We start from the raw sequence: 20244 nt of genomic DNA on the forward strand, positions 1-20244 counted from the left end.
AAGAGACAGGGATAAGGTAACCAAGGTATTTATTGAAAACCGGGGGGAGATGGGGTGCAGGCCAGGGGGAGCTCTGGCGGGTAGCAGGGAACCAGGAACTGAGGCTGCGGCTGAGGCAAGGGAAGTAGGGGCAGGGTAAGCAGGTCCGGAGCGGAATCCAAGGAAGCAGTAGAGCAGGGGTCCAGGGCAGGGAAGCAGGACTGATGAGACGAGGGACTGGAGACGGGGACCAGAGTCAGAGCGGACGGAACTGTAGCGGAGATAAGAGCAGTGTCAGGCTAGGGAAAACAGGCACCACAGGATAACAAGATCAATGCAGGAACAAACGGCTTGAAATGCAGACTGACTGAGCAAAGGCTACGATCTGGCAACGTGGAAGTGGCAGGGCTGAGTATTTGTAGAGGTTTTGATTATGGAACAGGTTGCAGCTGGTGGGGATCTGCTCTGACTCCAGCACACCTTTCTCCACACACACAATCAGATACACCCACACAGAGAGAGAGAGGGAGAGAGCACTGGGGGAGTAGCGGCAGGTTAGGGAGACACAGGATGAGAAGTAGAGGGCGTGGCAGGAGCAGATGTAACGGGAATGAAGAGTACATGGCTGAAAATGTAATCCTTCTGCAGGCCACACACTTCTTTATCCACTCCTCCTTCTCTAAAAAAGAACTGGGTAGGAATGATCCTCAACCGCTAACCGAGTCAGTGGGTATACATCTGCATCCCAAATGGCACTCTATTCCCTATAGGGCTCTGGTCAAAAGTAGTGCACTATTTATGGAATAGGGTGGCATATGGGATGTAACCGACTTGAAGAGGGGATGGAGTCTTGCTCCATTTGCTTCTTGCTTGTGACAGTGGCCACATAAGTAAGGTATAGTACAGGCTTCAGAGGAAATGAAGTGGTTTACCTGGGGATGTGAATATTTTCCATGTGGTTGTGTGGTTGTGTGTGTGTGTGTGTGTGTAACATGAGTATTCGGGTTGTCTGGGCCTAAAGGACAGGATATACTGTAATTAAGGGCTTAGTCGAAATGGAGGGGCACCAGACAGGGTAATCCTACCAAGTGGCATTGCGTGCCTAGACAATACATCAGAATGACAGAGTGACTATTCCTGACCTCCTGACCACACACTTCTATGAAAGACAGGCAGTTCCCTCAAAACAAGAAGTCAGTGTTTTTCATTGTTAGTAAGTTTTCTGTAGCTCAATAGAATGTAACTCTAGACATTTATGTCCAATCACTGTCATGTTTTTGAAATCCTCAAGTAAAGAACGTATGCATATACACAGTGTACAAAATATTAGGAACAACTGCTCTTTCCATGACATAGACTGACCAGGTGAATCGAGGTGAAGGCTATGATCCCTTATTGATGTCACTTGTTAAATCCACTTCAATCAGTGTAGATCAGGCCTGGGCAATTATTTTCCATGGAGGGTCACATTAGAATATATTTTTGCTATTGCGGGCCAGAATCATATTACAGGATTATACATCATGTGTATGACTGTTTTGACAGATATATCTACTGTAAATCACGTCCAGATATGCTACTTATTTTACTTTTTTAACATGCACAGAAATAAACCACATCCATGTTCTCCTTTTGGAAGGTATTTTCATTATTAAACATGCAATGAACTACACGGAGGGAAAAGTACACTGTGCATTTGTAACGACTTTCTTTTGTGGACGAAGGAGAGGACCAAAGCGCAGCGCGGTTAGTGTTCAACATGTTTTAATAAAGACGATAAACGTGAACACTACAAAATTACAAAACAACAAATGTGAAAAACCGAAACAGTCCTATCTGGTGCATAGACACAAAGACAGAAGACAACCACCCACAAAACCCCAACACAAAACAGGCTACCTAAATATGGTTCCCAATCAGAGACAAYGCAAAACACMTGTCTCTGATTGAGAACCATATCAGKCCAAACAAGAAACCCCACATAGAAACAGACAACATAGAATGCCCACTCAGCTCACGTCCTGACCAACACTAAAACAACGAAAACACAAAAGAACTATGGTCAGAACGTGACAGCATTCAGCACCATGGACAGAACTCTTGTTAACGGGTATGCACAAAAACACAAGAAAGAGAGAGCTCAACATTACATTTAAACTACTCAATCAGTGTGAGGAGTGAAGTCTCTGATGGGCATTGACTAGAGCAGTGAAGTCAGGTATAGTTTCTGACGTCACTATGCGCAGGATTGCTGAGAGGTGAGAGTCAGTAAGAGATGATGATGTGTTTCTTGACTTGTTATATTTCATCACTGAAAATGTCTGTTCACATACATTGGTTGACCCAAACAGTGCAAACATCTTCTGAGCATGACTCCTAATCTTTGGAAAGTTTTGTCGTCGAGAGATGCATAGAACCTCGTCAGTGACATTGTTTTGAATAGTTATCCAATCACTGCATCAGACTGAAGATCGATAAGCTCAAGTTGCAGGTCAGTGGGAGCGTTATCTACATTGAAGGTGAAAGGAGCGGAAACCAACAGCATGTTATTTTCCAACACTTTGAAATCCTCAAAACGATGAGAAAACTCACTGTTCAAAGCACGCAGCAGCGATGTATACTTCTCCCGCTGGTCATCTGATAGGAAACAGACTAGTAGTGTCGGAAGGTGGGTGAGATTGTTTGCTTCTACTTGGCGGGTCAGGAGGAGTAATTTTGACAAGGCTGTACATCTGATGTGCAAAAAGGCCCTTCCTCGTAGTTTGGAATTCAGTTCATTCATGAGGGCCATGATGTCCACTGTGAAGTCAAAATCAGCCAACCATTCTTTATCTTGCAGTTGAGGGAAATCCACATTTTCCTTTCATTTGCAAAAACTCAGCAATCTCCGACTTCAGGCCCCACACCCTTTTAAGCACCTTCCCCAAACTCAGCCATCTCACGTTTGTGTGGTAGGGGAGATCTGCATGACCCAACTCTGTCTCTTCCAACAGTGAGACAAACTGCCTGTGGTTTAAAGATTTTGCTCTTATGAGGTTTACCACTTTAGTGATAAAAATGAACCATGGTGTATCCACACCATGGTTAATTTTCAAAACACATTTACAGAGCACCTCCTGATGAATAATGCAATGCAGGAAAATAATTTCAGCTCAGCTACTTGATCTTGTGTCCTTTTCAAAAGGTCAACGTTTTTTCCTGTCAAGTTTGGGCACCCATCGGTGGTCACACTGGATAACTTTTCAAAACTCAGTCCCAGCTTTGCTTCACACTTATTAACCTCCTCCAATAAATCTTTCCCTATGGTTGTGCTCTTCATTGACTGCACTGAAGCAAGCTCCTCTGTAATTTCAAAGTCTGGGGTTATGCCTCGTAAGAATATGAACAACTGTGCCATGTCACGTGCATCACTGCTCTCATCCAGGGTCAAGGAGAAATAGGTGAAATCCTTTACCTTGTCTTTCAACTGTTGTTCCATATTCTCTGCAATGTCCACAACACGCCGTGTCACTGATTGTCTTGACAGGGAAACATTTTCAAACAGCTCTTTCTTGTCGGGGCAAAGTATTGCTGCAGAGTCATGTAAACATTCTTTAATGAATTTGCCCTCAGCGAATTGCTTGCTCTGTTTAGCAATCTTGTGGGACAGTACATATCTAGCTCTCGCAATTCTGTCGTTTGCTGAATGCGGTTTTGTGAAAAGTCCATGCTGCTTTTGCAACTGAGAAAGCAACTCTTTCGATGCACTCAGAAGACATATTCCTATATTTCTCTGCATGCTTCGTCTGGAAGTGTTGGGACAAGTTGTAGTCTTTCAAGACAGTGATGCTCTCTTTGCACACTAAGCACACAGCTTTCCCTGATACCTCAATAAAGAAATATTTCAATGTCCACTCTTGCTGGAACACACTACATTCATTGTATACTTTCCTTTTCTTTGAAATCTTTGAAAAACAAATTTTTGTGCATTTTCTAGCTAGCTACTATCTGTAACTGTGACGTGTGTGTCAGCCTGTCAGTCACTGTCTGTCCTCGTGCAGTTGTTATTTATACGGCCTTCAAAATAAATGTCCCACAAGTGGTGGGAGTTGAATCATTACACAAAGGCATTCATTGGGCTTTTCATTTGAATGACAAATATGTTTTTCAAAACTTTACTATCGTAAATTCTTTATGTGATCTGAGCATGATTCCGCGGGCCGTATTGAATCAGGTTCGCGGGCCAAATACGGCCCCCGGGCCGGCCTTTGCCCAGGCCTGGTGTAGATGAAGGGGAGGAGACAGGTTAAACAAGGATTTTTAAGCCTTGAGATAATTGAGACATGGATTGTGTGTGAGAGCCATTCAGAGAGTAAATGGGCAAGACAAAATATTGAAGTACCTTTGAACGGGGTATGGTAGTAGGTGCCAGGCGCAGCGGTTTGTGTCGAGAACTGCAACGCTGCTGGGTTTTTCACACTTAGCAGTTTCCCGTGTGTATCAAGAATGGTCCACCACCTAAAGGACATCCAGCGAACTTGACAACTGTGGGAGGCATTGGAGTCAACATGATCCAGTGTCCCTGTAGAACGCTTTCGACACTTTGTAGAGTCCATGACCCGACGAATTGAGGTTATTCTGAGGGCAAAATGAGGGTGGGGGGGTGGAACGTATTCTTTGGGGGGGGTGCAACGTGTTCCTCAAAGAACATAATCAGCTGTTGAAGCATGTGCATCTGAGGGAGAGAGAGGAGGAGATGTGTGTAAATCTCAGGTGTGACTGTCAGACAACTCAGGATTATTCTTGATCCTAATTCCTCTTCCGGTTAGTAAAGGAAGTCCCCTCCCTCTGACGCATATAGGGCCTGAGAAAACATTGTGTGTGTGTGAGACACAGGACCTGACAAAACACTCACAACCCTTTGTCTACAACTCACATTGTAGACAAACTGTCAGCCATGATGGCTGGCGTTGTCACTCGTGGTCTGGCTTGGGGAAAGGACGGGATCTCAGAGAGGGATGTTTGGGAGGCCTGCTCTCAACAAGCTCTTTGCTGACTAAACGTCTCACTTCTCCACACACACACACACACACACACACACACACACACACACACACACACACACACACACACACACACACACACACACACACAAACACACACACACACACAAACACACACACACACACACACACACACACACACACACACACACACACACACACACACACACACACACACACCATCCCACCTCGAATGAGCAGGAAAGGGACAGCTTTAAAGACAGTCTGACAGTTGATTGAGAAGATCATATCCTGAAACAAGTTGAGATACATGGATGTGTCGGCTGTGTTTTACTCCCATGTAACCCCATGTTCCCCTGTTCTCTCTTCAGCACATCAACAACGACCACATCCATGGTGAGAAGAAAGAGTTTGTGTGCCGTTGGGATGAGTGCTCGAGAGAACAGAAGCCCTTCAAAGCTCAGTACATGCTGGTGGTCCACATGAGGAGACACACTGGGGAGAAGCCACACAAATGCACAGTAAGAACTCCAACTCCCAACTAGCACCTGGGCATGTACACATTATTTCAATAAGTCCAGAGCCTTCTATTATAGGTCATGGATAAGCCACTCACATAACTATCTCTCCTTGTATTAAACACATTTCTACACAAGTCCTACCTTTAGATAGGGTTATGCTTTGCACCCTGTAATAACTATTGACCGTAACTTTACTGTATTTCTTCACTCCGAGCCTATTTCTTACCAGTAGTGATCCTTCCTCTCCATCTAGATGAGTTTTCCGGGAATTCCTAAGGGCCTCATCTGTAGCATGCAGTCCACTCATGATGATCACATTCAGAGTGTAGTTTCCTCAGCTTCAAAGCTCATTGATGAGGCCTTGTGAGTCCAGTCCATTAAAATACTTCTGACTAGAGACTTCACAAGGCTGATTGACAGGAGGGGAGGATATTAGTTATTAAAGTGTAAAGAGTTTAGTTTTAAATCCCACATGCATCTCATTCACCCCCAGCTATCTCCCTCTCTAGCAAGTCTTGTGTTTTTGAAGGGAGGATCTTAGGTATTTTATGTCCACTTTTGAGCGAATATAGTTTGATCCCATCTCACACAAACTGTCAATTACCCACAGTGCACAGCACAGTATGCCGCTCTGAAGGAATACCAAATCAATGCATAGCCTATTGTAGCATACCAAAGCTAAACACAGAACAGCTTTGATGCTTTGTTTCAACAAAGCTCTCCATGGTCTCTTACTTAGCTTAAATACTTGTAATAGTAATTTTTCTCTAAGAGCAAATACTTTTGTGTGATACATGTAAGAGTCTCTGCGGCTATGTCTAACTGACCTTTGCCTCCCTCTCTCTAGTTTGAAGGATGCTGTAAGGCCTACTCTCGCCTGGAGAACCTGAAGACCCACCTGAGGTCCCACACAGGGGAGAAGCCGTACGTCTGTGAACATGAGGGCTGCAACAAAGCCTTCTCCAACGCCTCAGACAGAGCCAAGCACCAGAACCGCACACACTCCAACGAGGTACGGCTCTTATAGACAATCACCTCAAAGACATACTTTGAGCTACATCTACATACAGTATTTACCCACTGCCATTATTTAAATCAACTAATGCGCATAAACATTTATTTTGTTTTTATATATTGCATTTTCAGAAGGCAATGAAATCAGTAATCATAAGCATGAGGTAATAAGACATAATTTTAAATTATTTTTCCCAGAAACCCTACATCTGTAAAATCCCTGGGTGCACTAAACGCTACACAGACCCCAGCTCTCTCAGGAAGCATGTGAAGACGGTTCACGGACCAGAGGCCCACGTCACCAAGAAACAACGTGGCGATGTGCCTCCCAGGGGTCCTCCCAAGGGAAATGGAGAGAACGAGGCAAATGCCAAACAGAGTGATAGAGGGATAGATGGAAAGATGGAGGCCAACAGCATTACTAGAGGAGTGGAGGACTGCCTGCAGGTCAAGTCAATCAAGACCGAGAACTCGATGGTAAGACTGGGTGTGACATTCCAATGTGTCATCACCACTAATTGTTTAACAAAGCATTGACTTTGACTATTGTCAAAATCCTCTCAACTACTAACTACTTAAAACTATCAATGCAAATCCTATCAGTACCATTCATACATATTCTATGATATTTGAGTCTTGTGACTCAAATGCAGGCATTTCACCATCTATCCCATCACCTTTCACGCTAACTGTGATGGACAATTGACCTGCTGATGGTCTACCCTTCTCCTAATCCATCTCACCTCTCTGGTCACTACTTGAATGTGCTTCTCTTTCTTTAACACTTTCCCCAACGGACAGGCATCTCTGAGGTAAGCACCACCACTTTTTCTCTTTCATTTCAATGCTTTCTAACTGCATGTCAATTTTGCATCTGTACAAATTGCACTACTCTGTTCCTTTATGTATGAAAGAATAGAGGATTACACCAAGCACTCTCCAAGCGCTTCTGGTTTTAAAAGTCTATACTGTACTGTCTACAGTTTATTCAGTTTATTCAGTTATATTCCTCTGTGGCCTACGTGATCTGACAGTAATGTCTGTCGGGCCATGATAAAAGTCATTATCAAATTAATATTCAAAGAATGGGACTGTTCAGCATGTGTGTGGAACAAATAGTGTCAGCAATCAAGCTGTGATCAAGACTCTTTCTAGTTCAGTCTGTGTCAGAATTCATCACTATCAACACTTGACTGGGATTAGACTCACAGTATCCCTCCATCGCTCCACAATATACTTGTTTCCTTTGTAAATGAATCCAACACATCTATGATAAATAAGATTATGAAACTATAGCTAGGCTACATCATTTATTTAATTTGTGGTTTTGGAAAGAGTTTACATACTTGATTAATCAGAATTGTGCAACTGTATTCCAGTATTTAATATTTTAACCAATACAGCTGTTTTTTTCTCAATATCAAATCATTTCTGGGTAACAAGTAAGTACCTTACTGTGATCCTTTTCAATTAAAATGGTCAAAAAGAAACAAAAATAGGTTCTTAGCAAAGAGCAATTTCTCAAGCAAGAATTTTGCTAGGACCGTCTGGGAGTGGTCTGAGTGGGGAGGGGAAACTGAAAACTAGCTGTTATTGGCAGAGAGGTTTGGAACTCTTTCTTATTGGTCTGATAACAAATGGACTGCCTGGTGATGTCACCAGGCAAGCCAAAATTCAATCCCACCAAATCAGGCTGAAATTTCAGGCCTTACACTAAAAGTGCATTAACATATTTTTCACAATTTCACAGTATTATTCTAAACTCATAGTGTGAAAATATATAGAAAACACAGAACAATCCCGTTTTTGACTGCACTAGGCCTTTAAGCATATATATTATTATTATTATTTTGATATATTTTTATATTATATTTAGATATTGCAGATAGATTGTAGCTTCCATCAATGTAATTGTCTACATCATTTCCAATCCCCCATATTTTTTTTGTAAATATATTTATATACATACATACACATACATACCCACATATATATAAATATATATACATATACACATAAATACACATATATATATATATATATATATATATACATATCTTTTTTAATTATATTTCCTTTATTATTTCCCGCAAACCCTACCACCCCTCCCCTAATTGGAGTAAACTAAGAAACAATAACACTTAGGCTTCTACATCCAGCTTGTACATACTTTAAGCATATTTTTACAATGACCATGCCCTGAATTAAGTACCTTACTGTGATCCTTTGGTCAAAAAGAAACACAAATGGTCAAAAAGAAACAAAAATAGGTTCTTAGTAAAGAGCAATTGGTCTGACTGTGGTACCCTTTTCACACTACCATGCCAACCTGAACAAAACCACTCAGTAGAGCTTGGTTCAACTTAGTAATATGAAAAGCCCTTGATAGGCTTGATCTGGTGTCTAACATAAACCATATATCCTGTCCCCCTCTCCAGACGTATCAATCCAGCCCTGGCGGTCACTCGTCATGTAGCAGTGAGCCATCGCCACTTGGCAGTGCCCACAACAATGACAGTGGAGTAGAGATAGCCCTGCACAGCGGGGGCAGCTTTGGGGAGCTGAGTGCACTGGATGACCCTCCCATGGTAGACTCCTCCACCCTCTCCCACAGCAACTCAGCAGGGGTGGGGCTTGGGCTCCGTAAAGGGGGAGGAGTCACCATCAAGCTGGAGAACATCAAGAAGGAGAGGCTGAAGAATGTGAGAGACTCGTGTCCCTGGACCAACTCTGGTCCACAGATCCGGAACACCAACACCAAGCTGCCTCCTATTCCTGCTGTTGGTAAGAGTTTTATATAGAGTTTTTGATAACAACTGTTGTTAAAAACTGTCATAATGCTGAAAGTTTAATAAACGATGACAAGGAAGAAAAATATTATCTTATTACAAATACTCGCTAGGGCCTCCCGAGTGGCACAGCGGTCTAAAGCACTGCATCACAGTGCTTGAGGCATCACTACAGATCCGGAATCGATCCTGGGCTGTGTCGCAGCCGGCCATGACTAGGAGAGCCATGAGGCAGCACACAATTGGCACAGGGTTGTCGGGGTTAGGTGAGGGTTTGGCCGGTAGGGATGTCCTTGTCCCATCGCGCTCTAGTGACTCCTGTGGCGGGCCGGGCGCATGCACGCTGACACGGTCGCCAGTTGTACGGTGGTTCCTCCGACACATTGGTGCGACTGGCTTCCGGCTTAAGTGAGCAGTGTGTCAAGAAGCAGTGCGTATTTCAGAGGACGCATGGCTCTCGACCTTCGCCTCTCCCAAGTCCGTATGGGAGTTGCAGCAATGGGACAATTTGATTTGACAAGACCGTAACTACCAATTGGATAACACGAAATTGGGGAGAAAAAGGGGTACAAATTACCAAATAACAAACTTTTTTTTTTGCGTTCATCCACAATCGGAGAGATGGAGTTGGGAGGAATTTGTGAAGCAGCCTCAGAAACCAAGAAAGGTGTTTTGCTCTATATGTTCTAATGTGGTTCCTCTTGTTGGTTCCTCAGGTTCCCTTCTGGAGAACTCCAATATGATCGCTCCACCCGGGCCCTACCCTAGTCAGCGTCTTGGTGACCTGTCATCATGCGAGGTGACCATGCTAAACCAGCTGAATGAGCAGGGCCGCCGGTACAGCAACACCAGCACTGCCAGTTCAGCCTACACCAGCCGCCGCTCCTCGGGCATCTCCCCCTGCTACTCCAGCCGCCGGTCTTCCGAAGCTTCGCAGTTCAGCAACCGCCACAACAACATCAGCTCAGCCGACTCCTACGACCCCATCTCCACAGACCTGTCCCGGAGATCCAGCGAGGCCAGCCAGTGTGGAGGGGGTGGTGGAAACATCCCTAGTTTGCTCAGCCTCACCCCGGCTCAGCACTACCATCTTAAGGCCAAGTATGCTGCCGCAACTGGGGGAGCTCCACCCACACCTCTGCCCAACATGGAGCGCATGAGCCTCAGGACCAGGATGGCCCTGTACGGGGACCACTCCCAGGAGAGGGAGAGCTCCTCCCATTCCAACCTGTTCCAGCCCCCTGCTGGAGCAGTGCCCAGACGCTGCAGCGACATTGGCTACAGTAACCATAGTATGATGCCCCACGAGGTCCCTGGGAACCTGCCACGGCGAGCCAGCGATCCCGTCCGCAGACCCACCTTGGACCCACTGTCCCTGCCGAGGGTCCAGCGCTACAACAGCATGAACAGTATGAACCCCAACTCCATGATGCCTCCTCCCTCTACTGATCGCCGGGGCCTGGCCATGCATGGCTACACACGGTCCGACGGAAGTCTGCACCGCCACTCTTTCGCCCCGCGGCCCCCCAGCATCTCAGAGAATGTGGTGATGGAGACCATGGCTGTGGACGGGCTGGACCATGCAGGGGACGAGGACATGGTGCTGCCTGATGATGTCGTACAGTATCTCAGGTCTCAGAACACTGGCGCCGACCAATCAGCAGGCCCCGCCGACTACACCAACAGCCAATCACACGGCTTCCAGGACCAAGGGAATATGACCTCCTCCCAGCAGCCCCAGCAGCAGTTCTATGGGCAAAGGAGGATGGCCATGGTGGATACCAACATGCCCCTGTCTGAGTCAGGCCAGGCCCCCCTAACGCCCTACAAGATGAGCCCTGGTTCTGGATCACAGCAACAGCAGTACCCAACCTCACCCAGTATGAACAACAAAAACAACATGCCAGTGCAGTGGAATGAGGTCAGCTCAGGGACTGTGGATGCCACAGGCACCTCAAGAGTCACCAAGCAGAACCTCCTCAGAAACAACAACCTGGCAGTGGTTCAGCAGAGACAAAACTGTGGGCCTTTCCAGGGTAGTATGGGTAGTAACAGTAACCAGCAGGTGATGCCTATGAGCCAGAACATGGAGCTACAAGGCTACACCCAGAGAAGCAACGCCCAAAGGATCAACTCTGTCCAACAGCAACAGAGGCAGCCATGCAGCATGAATTATACTGAGCAGATGAGTCCCCAGCAGGGATACGGCCAAGACATTGTCCCCATCCCTAACTCTGGATCTGGGAATGGCAGCCTACGACCCAACTACAACGGCATGGCACTGCCCAATGGCAGAGTAATGGCAACACATAATCCAGATATTCAAAACTACAGATCAAGGACTCAGGTTGAAAGCTATCCCCCTCACATGAATCAGGTTGAGCAGCTGAACTACAGTAGTACGCCTCAGCAGCAAGCCGTCCATACTGGGACCAGAGATGGGATGCAGCCCAGGCTTCCCATGGAGACCAAGTCTATGTCCAGACAACATGTAAGATCCAGCAGTACGATGCAGAACCGTTTCCTTCAGTCTGACTTCAATCACAACACCTCTGAGGCCAGTCCAAAGAAGCCAGGCCGCACCGCAGCACATAACGTCGGACAAAAGGGAAACTCCAACTCAAACGCTCCAATGTTATACACTGGCCAGATACACATGTTCGAGTCCAACAACAACCTGAGTTTCGACTCCCCCATGTCCCCCTGCACACCCCAGGCACCGGTAGGCACTGCCGTTTTCATGGCATCTTCAGGGGTCAACCAGGTCACCAGCACCGTGGACTCCTCTGGTGTGGAGCACGCCCAGATTGACTTTGATGCCATGTTGGATGATGGCGACCACTCCAGCCTGATGTCGGGGACCCTCAGCCCCGGGCTCCTCACAAGTCTGTCCCAGAACTCCTCCAGGCTCACCACCCCCCGTAGCTCTGTGACCCTGGCCTCCGTGCCAGCAGGGATCGGTAACATGGCCATCGGCGATATGAACTCCATGTTGACCGCCCTGGCTGAGGAGAGTAAGTTCCTCAACATGATGAGCTAATGCCTTGGCTGCATCCCAATAGTTTTTCTCCCAAAGTGTTCACGTGTTCACTTCCTTTCATGAATTTCAAAGGAAATGATTGGTGAATGGAAACTCCCTCTGGCCCATGCCTACACCAATCCAATGCTTTTAAATTTGTGGGGAGTAGTCCACACTTCAGGAGGAAGGAGAGATTATTGGGACGGCCCCCTTGTATATTCAGACCCTTTCAAGAAAGCATCAGGAAAAATGTACTATAAAAGCTCTGATTATATGTAACAATACCTTATGGAAATTGTTACTTATCAGGAGAATGTCGATCTCCAACGGCCTGTATAGAGACTTTGCTTATCCAGTTATATGTAATATTTGCTCAAGTACATTTTAAGTAATGTTTATGTTAGATAAAGTAAGTGTAGTAAAGACATTAGGGGTATTTGTATCACTGTTTTAAAAAGCCATACTTTGTATCTACGAATAAAAATAGACAAGTGTATAAAAATACATTGGCAAATGTGTCCATTGCTCAGTATTTGTTGATGTTTGTTACCTTTTAAAAAGCAGTGCACTGAAAGCAGTTCACCAAGTGCCTTGATAAAAAGATCAAGTTTGAATAATATGTGAACTCATAAAACGTACATACATGTAACGATGTTGCCAAGAAAAAATGCATATGAAAATATTAGAATAGCATTTTTCTCATTACAACCTTCCATCATGTTTATAAATATACTGTAAGGTATGTGGTTTAAATTATGTTGAAGAGACGTAATTATTGCAAGCCGATTACAGTATGATGCCACTATTTAACATTGCGATGCTACATTGTTTACATCTATCCGTGTATAGAGGAGCTTGCAGTGGAAGAGGTTCCGTTGCCAAGCTCTTAGGGCCGGTTTCCCGGACGAAGATTAAGCCTAGTGCTGGACTAAAACCCATGCTCAGTGGAGATTATCCATTGAAAATGATTTTTAGTCCAGGAATAGGCTTAATCTGTATCCGGGAAACCAGACCCTAGCGTACAGCAGGAGATGGCCCCTTTCAGTCATACTGTATAAAATATCCTCCAAGTGCCCTCCAAAAAATGTCTAACCCTCTATGGACCCTCCTCCTTGTGAGACTGACTGTATGATTGAAAAGGACAGAGATCTGCCTCAGTGTCAGTCAGTCTGTGAAGACACACACGGATCCCCATGCCTCGCAATGTCTAGGAGGAATCAGATCTCTAAAGGAATATGCAAGTACTCCATGTGTTCTCTGTGGACATGATCACACACTAATTAGTGGATTCATTACCCTCCCTCTTCCCTGAGTTCTGAGCTAGACATGGACTATATGGAGATTCAAATAAGGAACGTATTACTTTGATTACGAATCATATCAAAGACAATGATAAACCGCAACTCCTAAGTTTTTATTTAGTTTGTTTCCTGGAGTTAAAGTAGCCTTATAGTATGTATAGGTATACTGCTCATTCATTTGGCTATGCTCAGAGTGAGTGTGTGTGTGTGTTGTATATAGCTTTTGTACATTTCAAATACAGTATCCACGTTTTTTCTTTTTTAACCAAAGTTCTGTTTTGTGTCTCCTTTGAAATCACATGGTCTCGTCCCTCTGGGACACATGAAAGCAAAGTGTCGTTATCTAAACTCTTCAGCACCCACCCTAATGAATTCTACACACCATGAAAACCATCCTCATGTCAAATAACTATAGAGCGAGGCAATGTTCCCGCTGTTGCGGAGACGTCGGCTCAACTGGAAATTAACGTGACATTTTATTGCGGATCTTACGCGATACTTTAGCAATACAGATTGATATACAGTACCAGTCAAAAGTTTGGATACACCTACTCATTCAATGTTTTTTCTTTATTTTCTTTATTTATTTATTCAAGAACTTTGAAATGTTCTTCAAGTGCAGTTGCAAAAACCATCCAGGGCTATGATAAAACTGGCTCTCATGAGGACCGCCACAGGAAAAGAAGACCCAGACTTACCTCTGCTGCAGAGGATAAATTCATTAGAGTTACCAGCCTCAGAAAATGCAGCCCAAATAAATGCTTCACAGAGTTCAAGCAACAGACACATCTCAACATCAACTGTTCAGAGGAGACTGCATGACTCACTCCTTCATGGTCGAATTGCTGCAAAGAAACCACTACTAAAGAACACCAATAAGAAGAAGAGACTTGCTTGTGCCAAGAAACACGAGCAATGGACATTAGACCGGTGGAAATACGTTCTTTGGTCTGATGACACTGGCGTGTCTTTGTGAGACGGAGGGTAAGTGAAAGGATGATCTCCGCATGTGTGGTGAACCATGGAGGAGGAGCTGCGATGTTGTGGGGGTGCTTTGCTGGTGACACTGTCTGTGATTTATGTAGAATTCAAGGCACACTTAACCAGCATGGCTACTGCAGCATTCTGCAGCGATACGCCATGCCATCTGGTTTGCGCTTAGTGGGAGTATAATTTGTTTTTCAACAGGACAATGACCCAACACACCTCCAGGCTGTGTAAGGGCTATTTGACCAAGGAGAGTGATGGAGTGCTGCATCAGATGACCTGGCCTCCACAATCACCCGACCTCAACCCAATTGAGGTGGTTTGGGATGAGTTCAACCACAGAGTGAAGGAAAAGCAGCCAACAAGTGCTCAGCATATGTGGGAACTCCTTCAAAACTGTTGGAAAAACATTCCAGGTGAATCTGGTTGAGAGAATGCCAAGAGTATGCAAAGCTGTCATCAAGGCAAAGGGTGGCTACTTTGAAGGATCTAAAATATAAAATATATCTTGATTTGTTTAACACTTTTTTGGTTACTACATGATTCCATATGTGTTATTTCATAGTTTTGATGTCCTCACTATTATTCTACAATGTCGAAAATAGTACAAATAAAGAAAAACCCTTGAATGAGTAGGTGTGTCCAAACTTTTGACTGGTACTGTAAATACATAATTGCAGCTAGCAAAATAACATCTACCTACAGTATATTTGATGTTTAGCTGCAAAGGATGCCTTTTGTTTTGGGGGGTGATTTTATCATAGATTAAGTTGAGGTGGTTAGAAAAATAGGAATAGAAGAAAAGAACATAACAGGTTACTACAGATGTAGGATCTTATTTTGATCACCCTGTTGCAGGACAACTTTCCACTTCTTAAAGTTCGAAAAGGCTTCTGAGGTTTGTAATTTCCACTTTGAAATTTCATACTTGATTTTCCCTTATGAAAAATGTATCAACCCTTACAAAGATGTCCATTAACTATAACCTACATAATAATTCACAATTCCTGTTGCTGCAGGATTATTTTCCTGTTGCAGCAAACTGGCTCAAATTAAGATCCTATATCTGTATTAAATAATCTAGGGAAAATCATAGAATTAGGAATTAGAACATGTTTTAGGATCTCTATGGGGCAAACTTTTTTTATCTTTTATCCCTTCTTTTTCTCTTTTATCCATTACTTCACAATACATATTTACTTTAACAAATGAAGACATCTTTAAATGTGAATCTTCTTAGTTGTGTTGCTCTTTCAGTTTTTTTTAACAATGTCGGTAAAGGCATAAAATTCAACCTGAAAACCCAGGCTAAAAATGATTCTTCCAGAAAAACAAAATGCATACATAGCAGTTTCTAAAGTTAGGCATATTGTCCAAAATGAACAGTGGCAGGCAGGCTCTGAGGAAATGGTTTTCAGCAAAGACATTAAACACACCAGTGGAGAGAGAGAAAGAGGAAGAGAAACAGAAAGAAAGGAAGAGAGAGAAATAGGGGCAGAGAGGAAGACAGAGATAAGGAGAGCGGAAGAACAATGGTTGTAAAAAGGATGACGTGTGGAGAAAGTGTAAAAAAGAGGGGAACAAATGATTTTACTCTGACAGGCAACGGAACTCTGCTGAGGATCCTTTTGATGTGTTTGCCACTGATTTCATCTGCCACTTGAATTCCTTATTCTCTCAGAGAGAGGATGGAAGAAAAATAGCCTGGGGTAATAAGGGAGTTAAGAGAACAAGAGGTTAGGATGGGAGGCAAGATGATCACTAACGGACAAGGCACTAGCTAATTAGACAAGAACACAAACGAGGTGAGATGTAAGACTCAAAACACTACCATAGAGAGACAAAGAGAGAGTCCACAGAGATAGTCTGGGCTGGGCTTAGCTTTGCATGCCCCGTCTCAAAGCTCAGAGAAAGAGAGAATGAAAGGAGAAAGAGCGAGGTTCATGAAAGGAGAAAGAGCGAGGACATCACATTCTAGAATCTACACAGTGTGTTCTCCATGCTGCTTGGTCCCATGGTTCCAGTGGTTCCAGACTGAGATGCAGTTTTATAAGAATAGGTCTCAGGGGAGAGAGCTTTCACTCTCTCTGTCCCTCTCTCTCTCTGTTTCACTCGTGCTCCCTCCTGCTCTCTCTCTATCCATCCCCCTCGCCACTTAGCTGTCGCCTAGATGGCTGACACTGGGCCGCTGGAGAGAGAGAGATGGAGCAAGAGAGGGGAGGGAGGGCAGGGCAAGGCAGCTGTTAGCTGCTTAGAGAAGGGAAGGTAGCACGATAAAACAATGCCACCAGACACAACTCACGCTAGGCTCAGAGGCCTTACAAATTTGATCCAAAAGGATTCTTCTTTCCAAGTTCTTTCCACTAAATAAACATCTCTTCCTATCCTCATCCACTGACAACTCAACATCCACTGATTTAGTAGTAAGTCATTTTTATCCGCTCGAAATCCTTCCACTTTCTAATGGTATTGGGGAATCAAGCAGCTAAACTAAACCCAGTCGGCTGTAAACAATGAATCATTGTTTGTGTGAAGGCATCAGAAAATAACCTACACATAACAGAGATAAATCCACCACAAGAAAAACTGCATGTTGTTGAAAGAGAATGATGATCAATTACTGATCTGTTGACTATATATCTATATATCTATCTACACAAGACCACTAATCATGCAATTTCACACACCCATTAACATTACAATTATATGGTACACAGAAAAAGACAGGAGATCAAAAGATGTTGTTCAATCATTGTGAGAGAGAGTGAATGGGTGAAATAATATTATGCTATTTTAATAAACAACAGAGTGTCACATCTTGACATTTGACCCAAGTGGGCAGATCATCGTAATAAAGCAATTTATTGGACTGGGCCTCTCTGTCGGGGATGGAAACTTCTGCTGTGCTGTGTGCCTATTTTCACAACTTCACCATTGTAATTATGCCCTACAAATACAGACTGAAACTACAGTTTGAACAGCTGAACACAGGCTTACGAATGGCGCCGGAGGAGATGGCTGCTGTTTTACGGGCTCCTAACCAATTGTGCTATTGTGTGTATTTTCTCACATTATTTGTAACTTATTTTGTACATATTGTTTCTGCCACCATCTCTTATGACCTAAAAAAGCTTCTGGATATCAGAACAGCGATTACTCACCTCGTACTGGATAAAGATTCTTTCTTTAACGAGTCTGACGCAAAGGATTTACTTCAGACAACGGACAAGGCCCAAATCCCCGTCATTCGCGTGAAGAGGAGACGGAGATATAGGGGTCGTAGGTTGGGGTGCCTTGTAAGAATCAGATGTTGAGTGGGTAACCCTCCTATACCTGTAGGGGGTACGTACTTGCGGCAGTGAAGTCAGGCGCAGGAGAGCAAAAACTGATTTACAACGGCGCAGTTTAATAAACAAAACCACCGTAAACAGAACAATAAATCAATGGGTAAACAAAACCCGGTACACAACAGCATAACATGCACAAGCACTACAAATAAACAATACCGGACAAGGACATGGGGGGAACAGAGGGTTAAATACACAACATGTAATGATGGAGTTGAAACCAGGTGTGTGGGAAGACAAGACCAAACAAATGGAAAATGAAAGGTGGATCGGCGATGGCTAGAAGACCGGTGACGTCGACCGCCAAACACCGCCCGAACAAGGAGAGGGACCGACCTCGGCGGAAGTCGTGACAATACCAGTCCTATTAGCCAATGTGCAATCATTAAATAATAAACTGGATAAGCTCCGATCAAGACTATCCTACCAACGGGACATTAGAAACTGTAATATCATGGCTGAAAGACGACATGGATAACATACAGCTGGATGGGTTTTCCGTGCATCGGCAAGATGCAGCTGCCTCCGGAAAGACTAGTGGTGGTGGTCTGTGTCTATTTGCCAATAACAGCTGGTGCACGAAATCTAATATTAATGAATTCTCGAGATTTTGCTCGCCTGAGGTAGAGTATCTCATGATAATCTGTAGACCACACTATTTATCTTTATTTTTCTAGGCTGTCTATTTACCACAAACTGATGTTGGCACTAAGACTGTACTCAACAAGCTGTATAAGGCCATAAGCAAACCAGAAAATGCTCATCCAGAGGCGGTGCTCCTAGTGGCCTGGGGACTTTAATGCAGGGAATCTTAAATCCATTTGACCTAATTTCTACCAGCATGTTGTAGCAGCAGCAGCTGAAAAGATGAGCTCCTACAAATATTGAAATTTAAATGTTTTTTTAGAGTAAAGTACATCGAAAAAAATCTAAAGAAAACTGCAAACTGAATAGGAGACCAAACAAGCAGCAAACAAAGAAGAAAGGCTTTTGAAAAAGTAACAATTTTTCATAAAATTATACCGTTTTCTTAGCTAGCTAAGTTGTTTACCTGTTGCTAGGCAGTTGCTAGGGACATTCCTGAAAGAAGCTAGCTAGCTAACAAGGAGTGTCTAGTTGGCAGAAGAGAAGAAGGGACAAAGAAGGGACAAAGTGGGACAAAATAAGGACAGAAGAAAAGGGAAAGGACTTAAGTGAAGCAGTCCTCTAAAGACACAAAAACAATAATACAAGAAACAACACTTCTATTGCCTCTCCCTCTACGATACGCACTTCCGGTTTGGTTTGGAGCGAGTAGTTGCATTCCGCTTTGCTCCACAGGTAGTATTACAGTAGTATTACATTTCATTTCATTACAGTACAACAGTTTGATTTGTTTGATCTTAGCTGGCTACATAGCCGTCTTTGTATCCAAGATAATTGTGTAGTCTAGAGTAATTGTCAGGTTACCTAGCCAGTTAGAGGTTACCTAGCCAGCTACACTTTCAAACAAAGTCAACAACGCAGCCACTGCTAGCTAGCCTATTTCACCAGCCAGCAGTACTATATCATTTTAGTCAATAAGATTTTTTGCAACGTAAGCTTAACTTTCTGAACATTCGAGACGTGTAGTCCACTTGTCATTCCAATCTCCTTTGCATTAGCGTAGCCTCTTCTGTAGCCTGTCAACTATGTGTCTGTCTATCCCTGTTCTCTCCTCCTCTGCACAGACCATACAAACGCTTCACACCGCGTGGCTGCTGCTACTCTAACCTGGTGGTCCCAGCGCGCACGACCCATGTGGAGTTCCAGGTCTCAGGCAGCCTCTGGAACTGCCGATCTGCGGCCAACAAGGCAGAGTTCATCTCAGCCTATGCCTCCCTCCAGTCCCTCGACTTCTTGGCACTGACGGAAACATGGATTACCACTGATAACACTGCTACTCCTACTGCTCTCTCCTCGTCTGCCCACGTGTTCCGCACACCCCGAGAGCTTCTGGTCAGCGGGTGGTGGCACTGGGATCCTCATCTCTCCCAAGTGGACATTCTCTCTTTCTCCCTGACCCATCGTGTCTATTGCCTCCTTTGAATTCCATGCTGTCACAGTTACCAGCCCTTTCAAGCTTAACATCCTTATCATTTATCGCCCTCCAGGTTCCCTTGGAGAGTTCATCAATGAGCTTGACGCCCTGATAAGTTCCTTTCCTGAGGATGGCTCACCTCTCACAGTTCTGGGTGACTTTAACCTCCCCACGTCTACCTTTGACTCATTCCTCTCTGCCTCCTTCTTTCCACTCCTCTCCTCT

The 20244-nt window shown here is 44.2% G+C and overlaps 1 protein-coding gene across 2 annotated transcripts in view; it reads left to right on the top strand.

Annotated features, from left to right (window-relative positions):
- Window positions 1–20244, top strand: part of LOC111959648 (zinc finger protein GLI2-like) — a 156536-nt gene that overhangs the window by 101564 nt on the left and 34728 nt on the right. Inside the window, exons 5-9 of one of the 2 annotated variants that reach the window (XR_011474936.1) lie at window positions 5354–5503; window positions 6351–6515; window positions 6716–6994; window positions 8956–9301; window positions 10023–12970. Coding sequence is in view for 1 of the 2 variants with exons in the window: in XM_070437600.1 (XP_070293701.1) it covers window positions 5354–5503; window positions 6351–6515; window positions 6716–6994; window positions 8956–9301; window positions 10023–12346 (3264 nt within the window). In the remaining variant the exon portion in view is untranslated. Of the gene's footprint in view, window positions 1–5353; window positions 5504–6350; window positions 6516–6715; window positions 6995–8955; window positions 9302–10022; window positions 15247–20244 lie in introns of those variants that run through there. The other variant, XM_070437600.1, reaches the window with a different exon arrangement.

Source organism: Salvelinus sp. IW2-2015, linkage group LG36 (genome assembly GCF_002910315.2).
Source record: "Salvelinus sp. IW2-2015 linkage group LG36, ASM291031v2, whole genome shotgun sequence".
NCBI lineage: Eukaryota > Metazoa > Chordata > Actinopteri > Salmoniformes > Salmonidae > Salvelinus > Salvelinus sp. IW2-2015.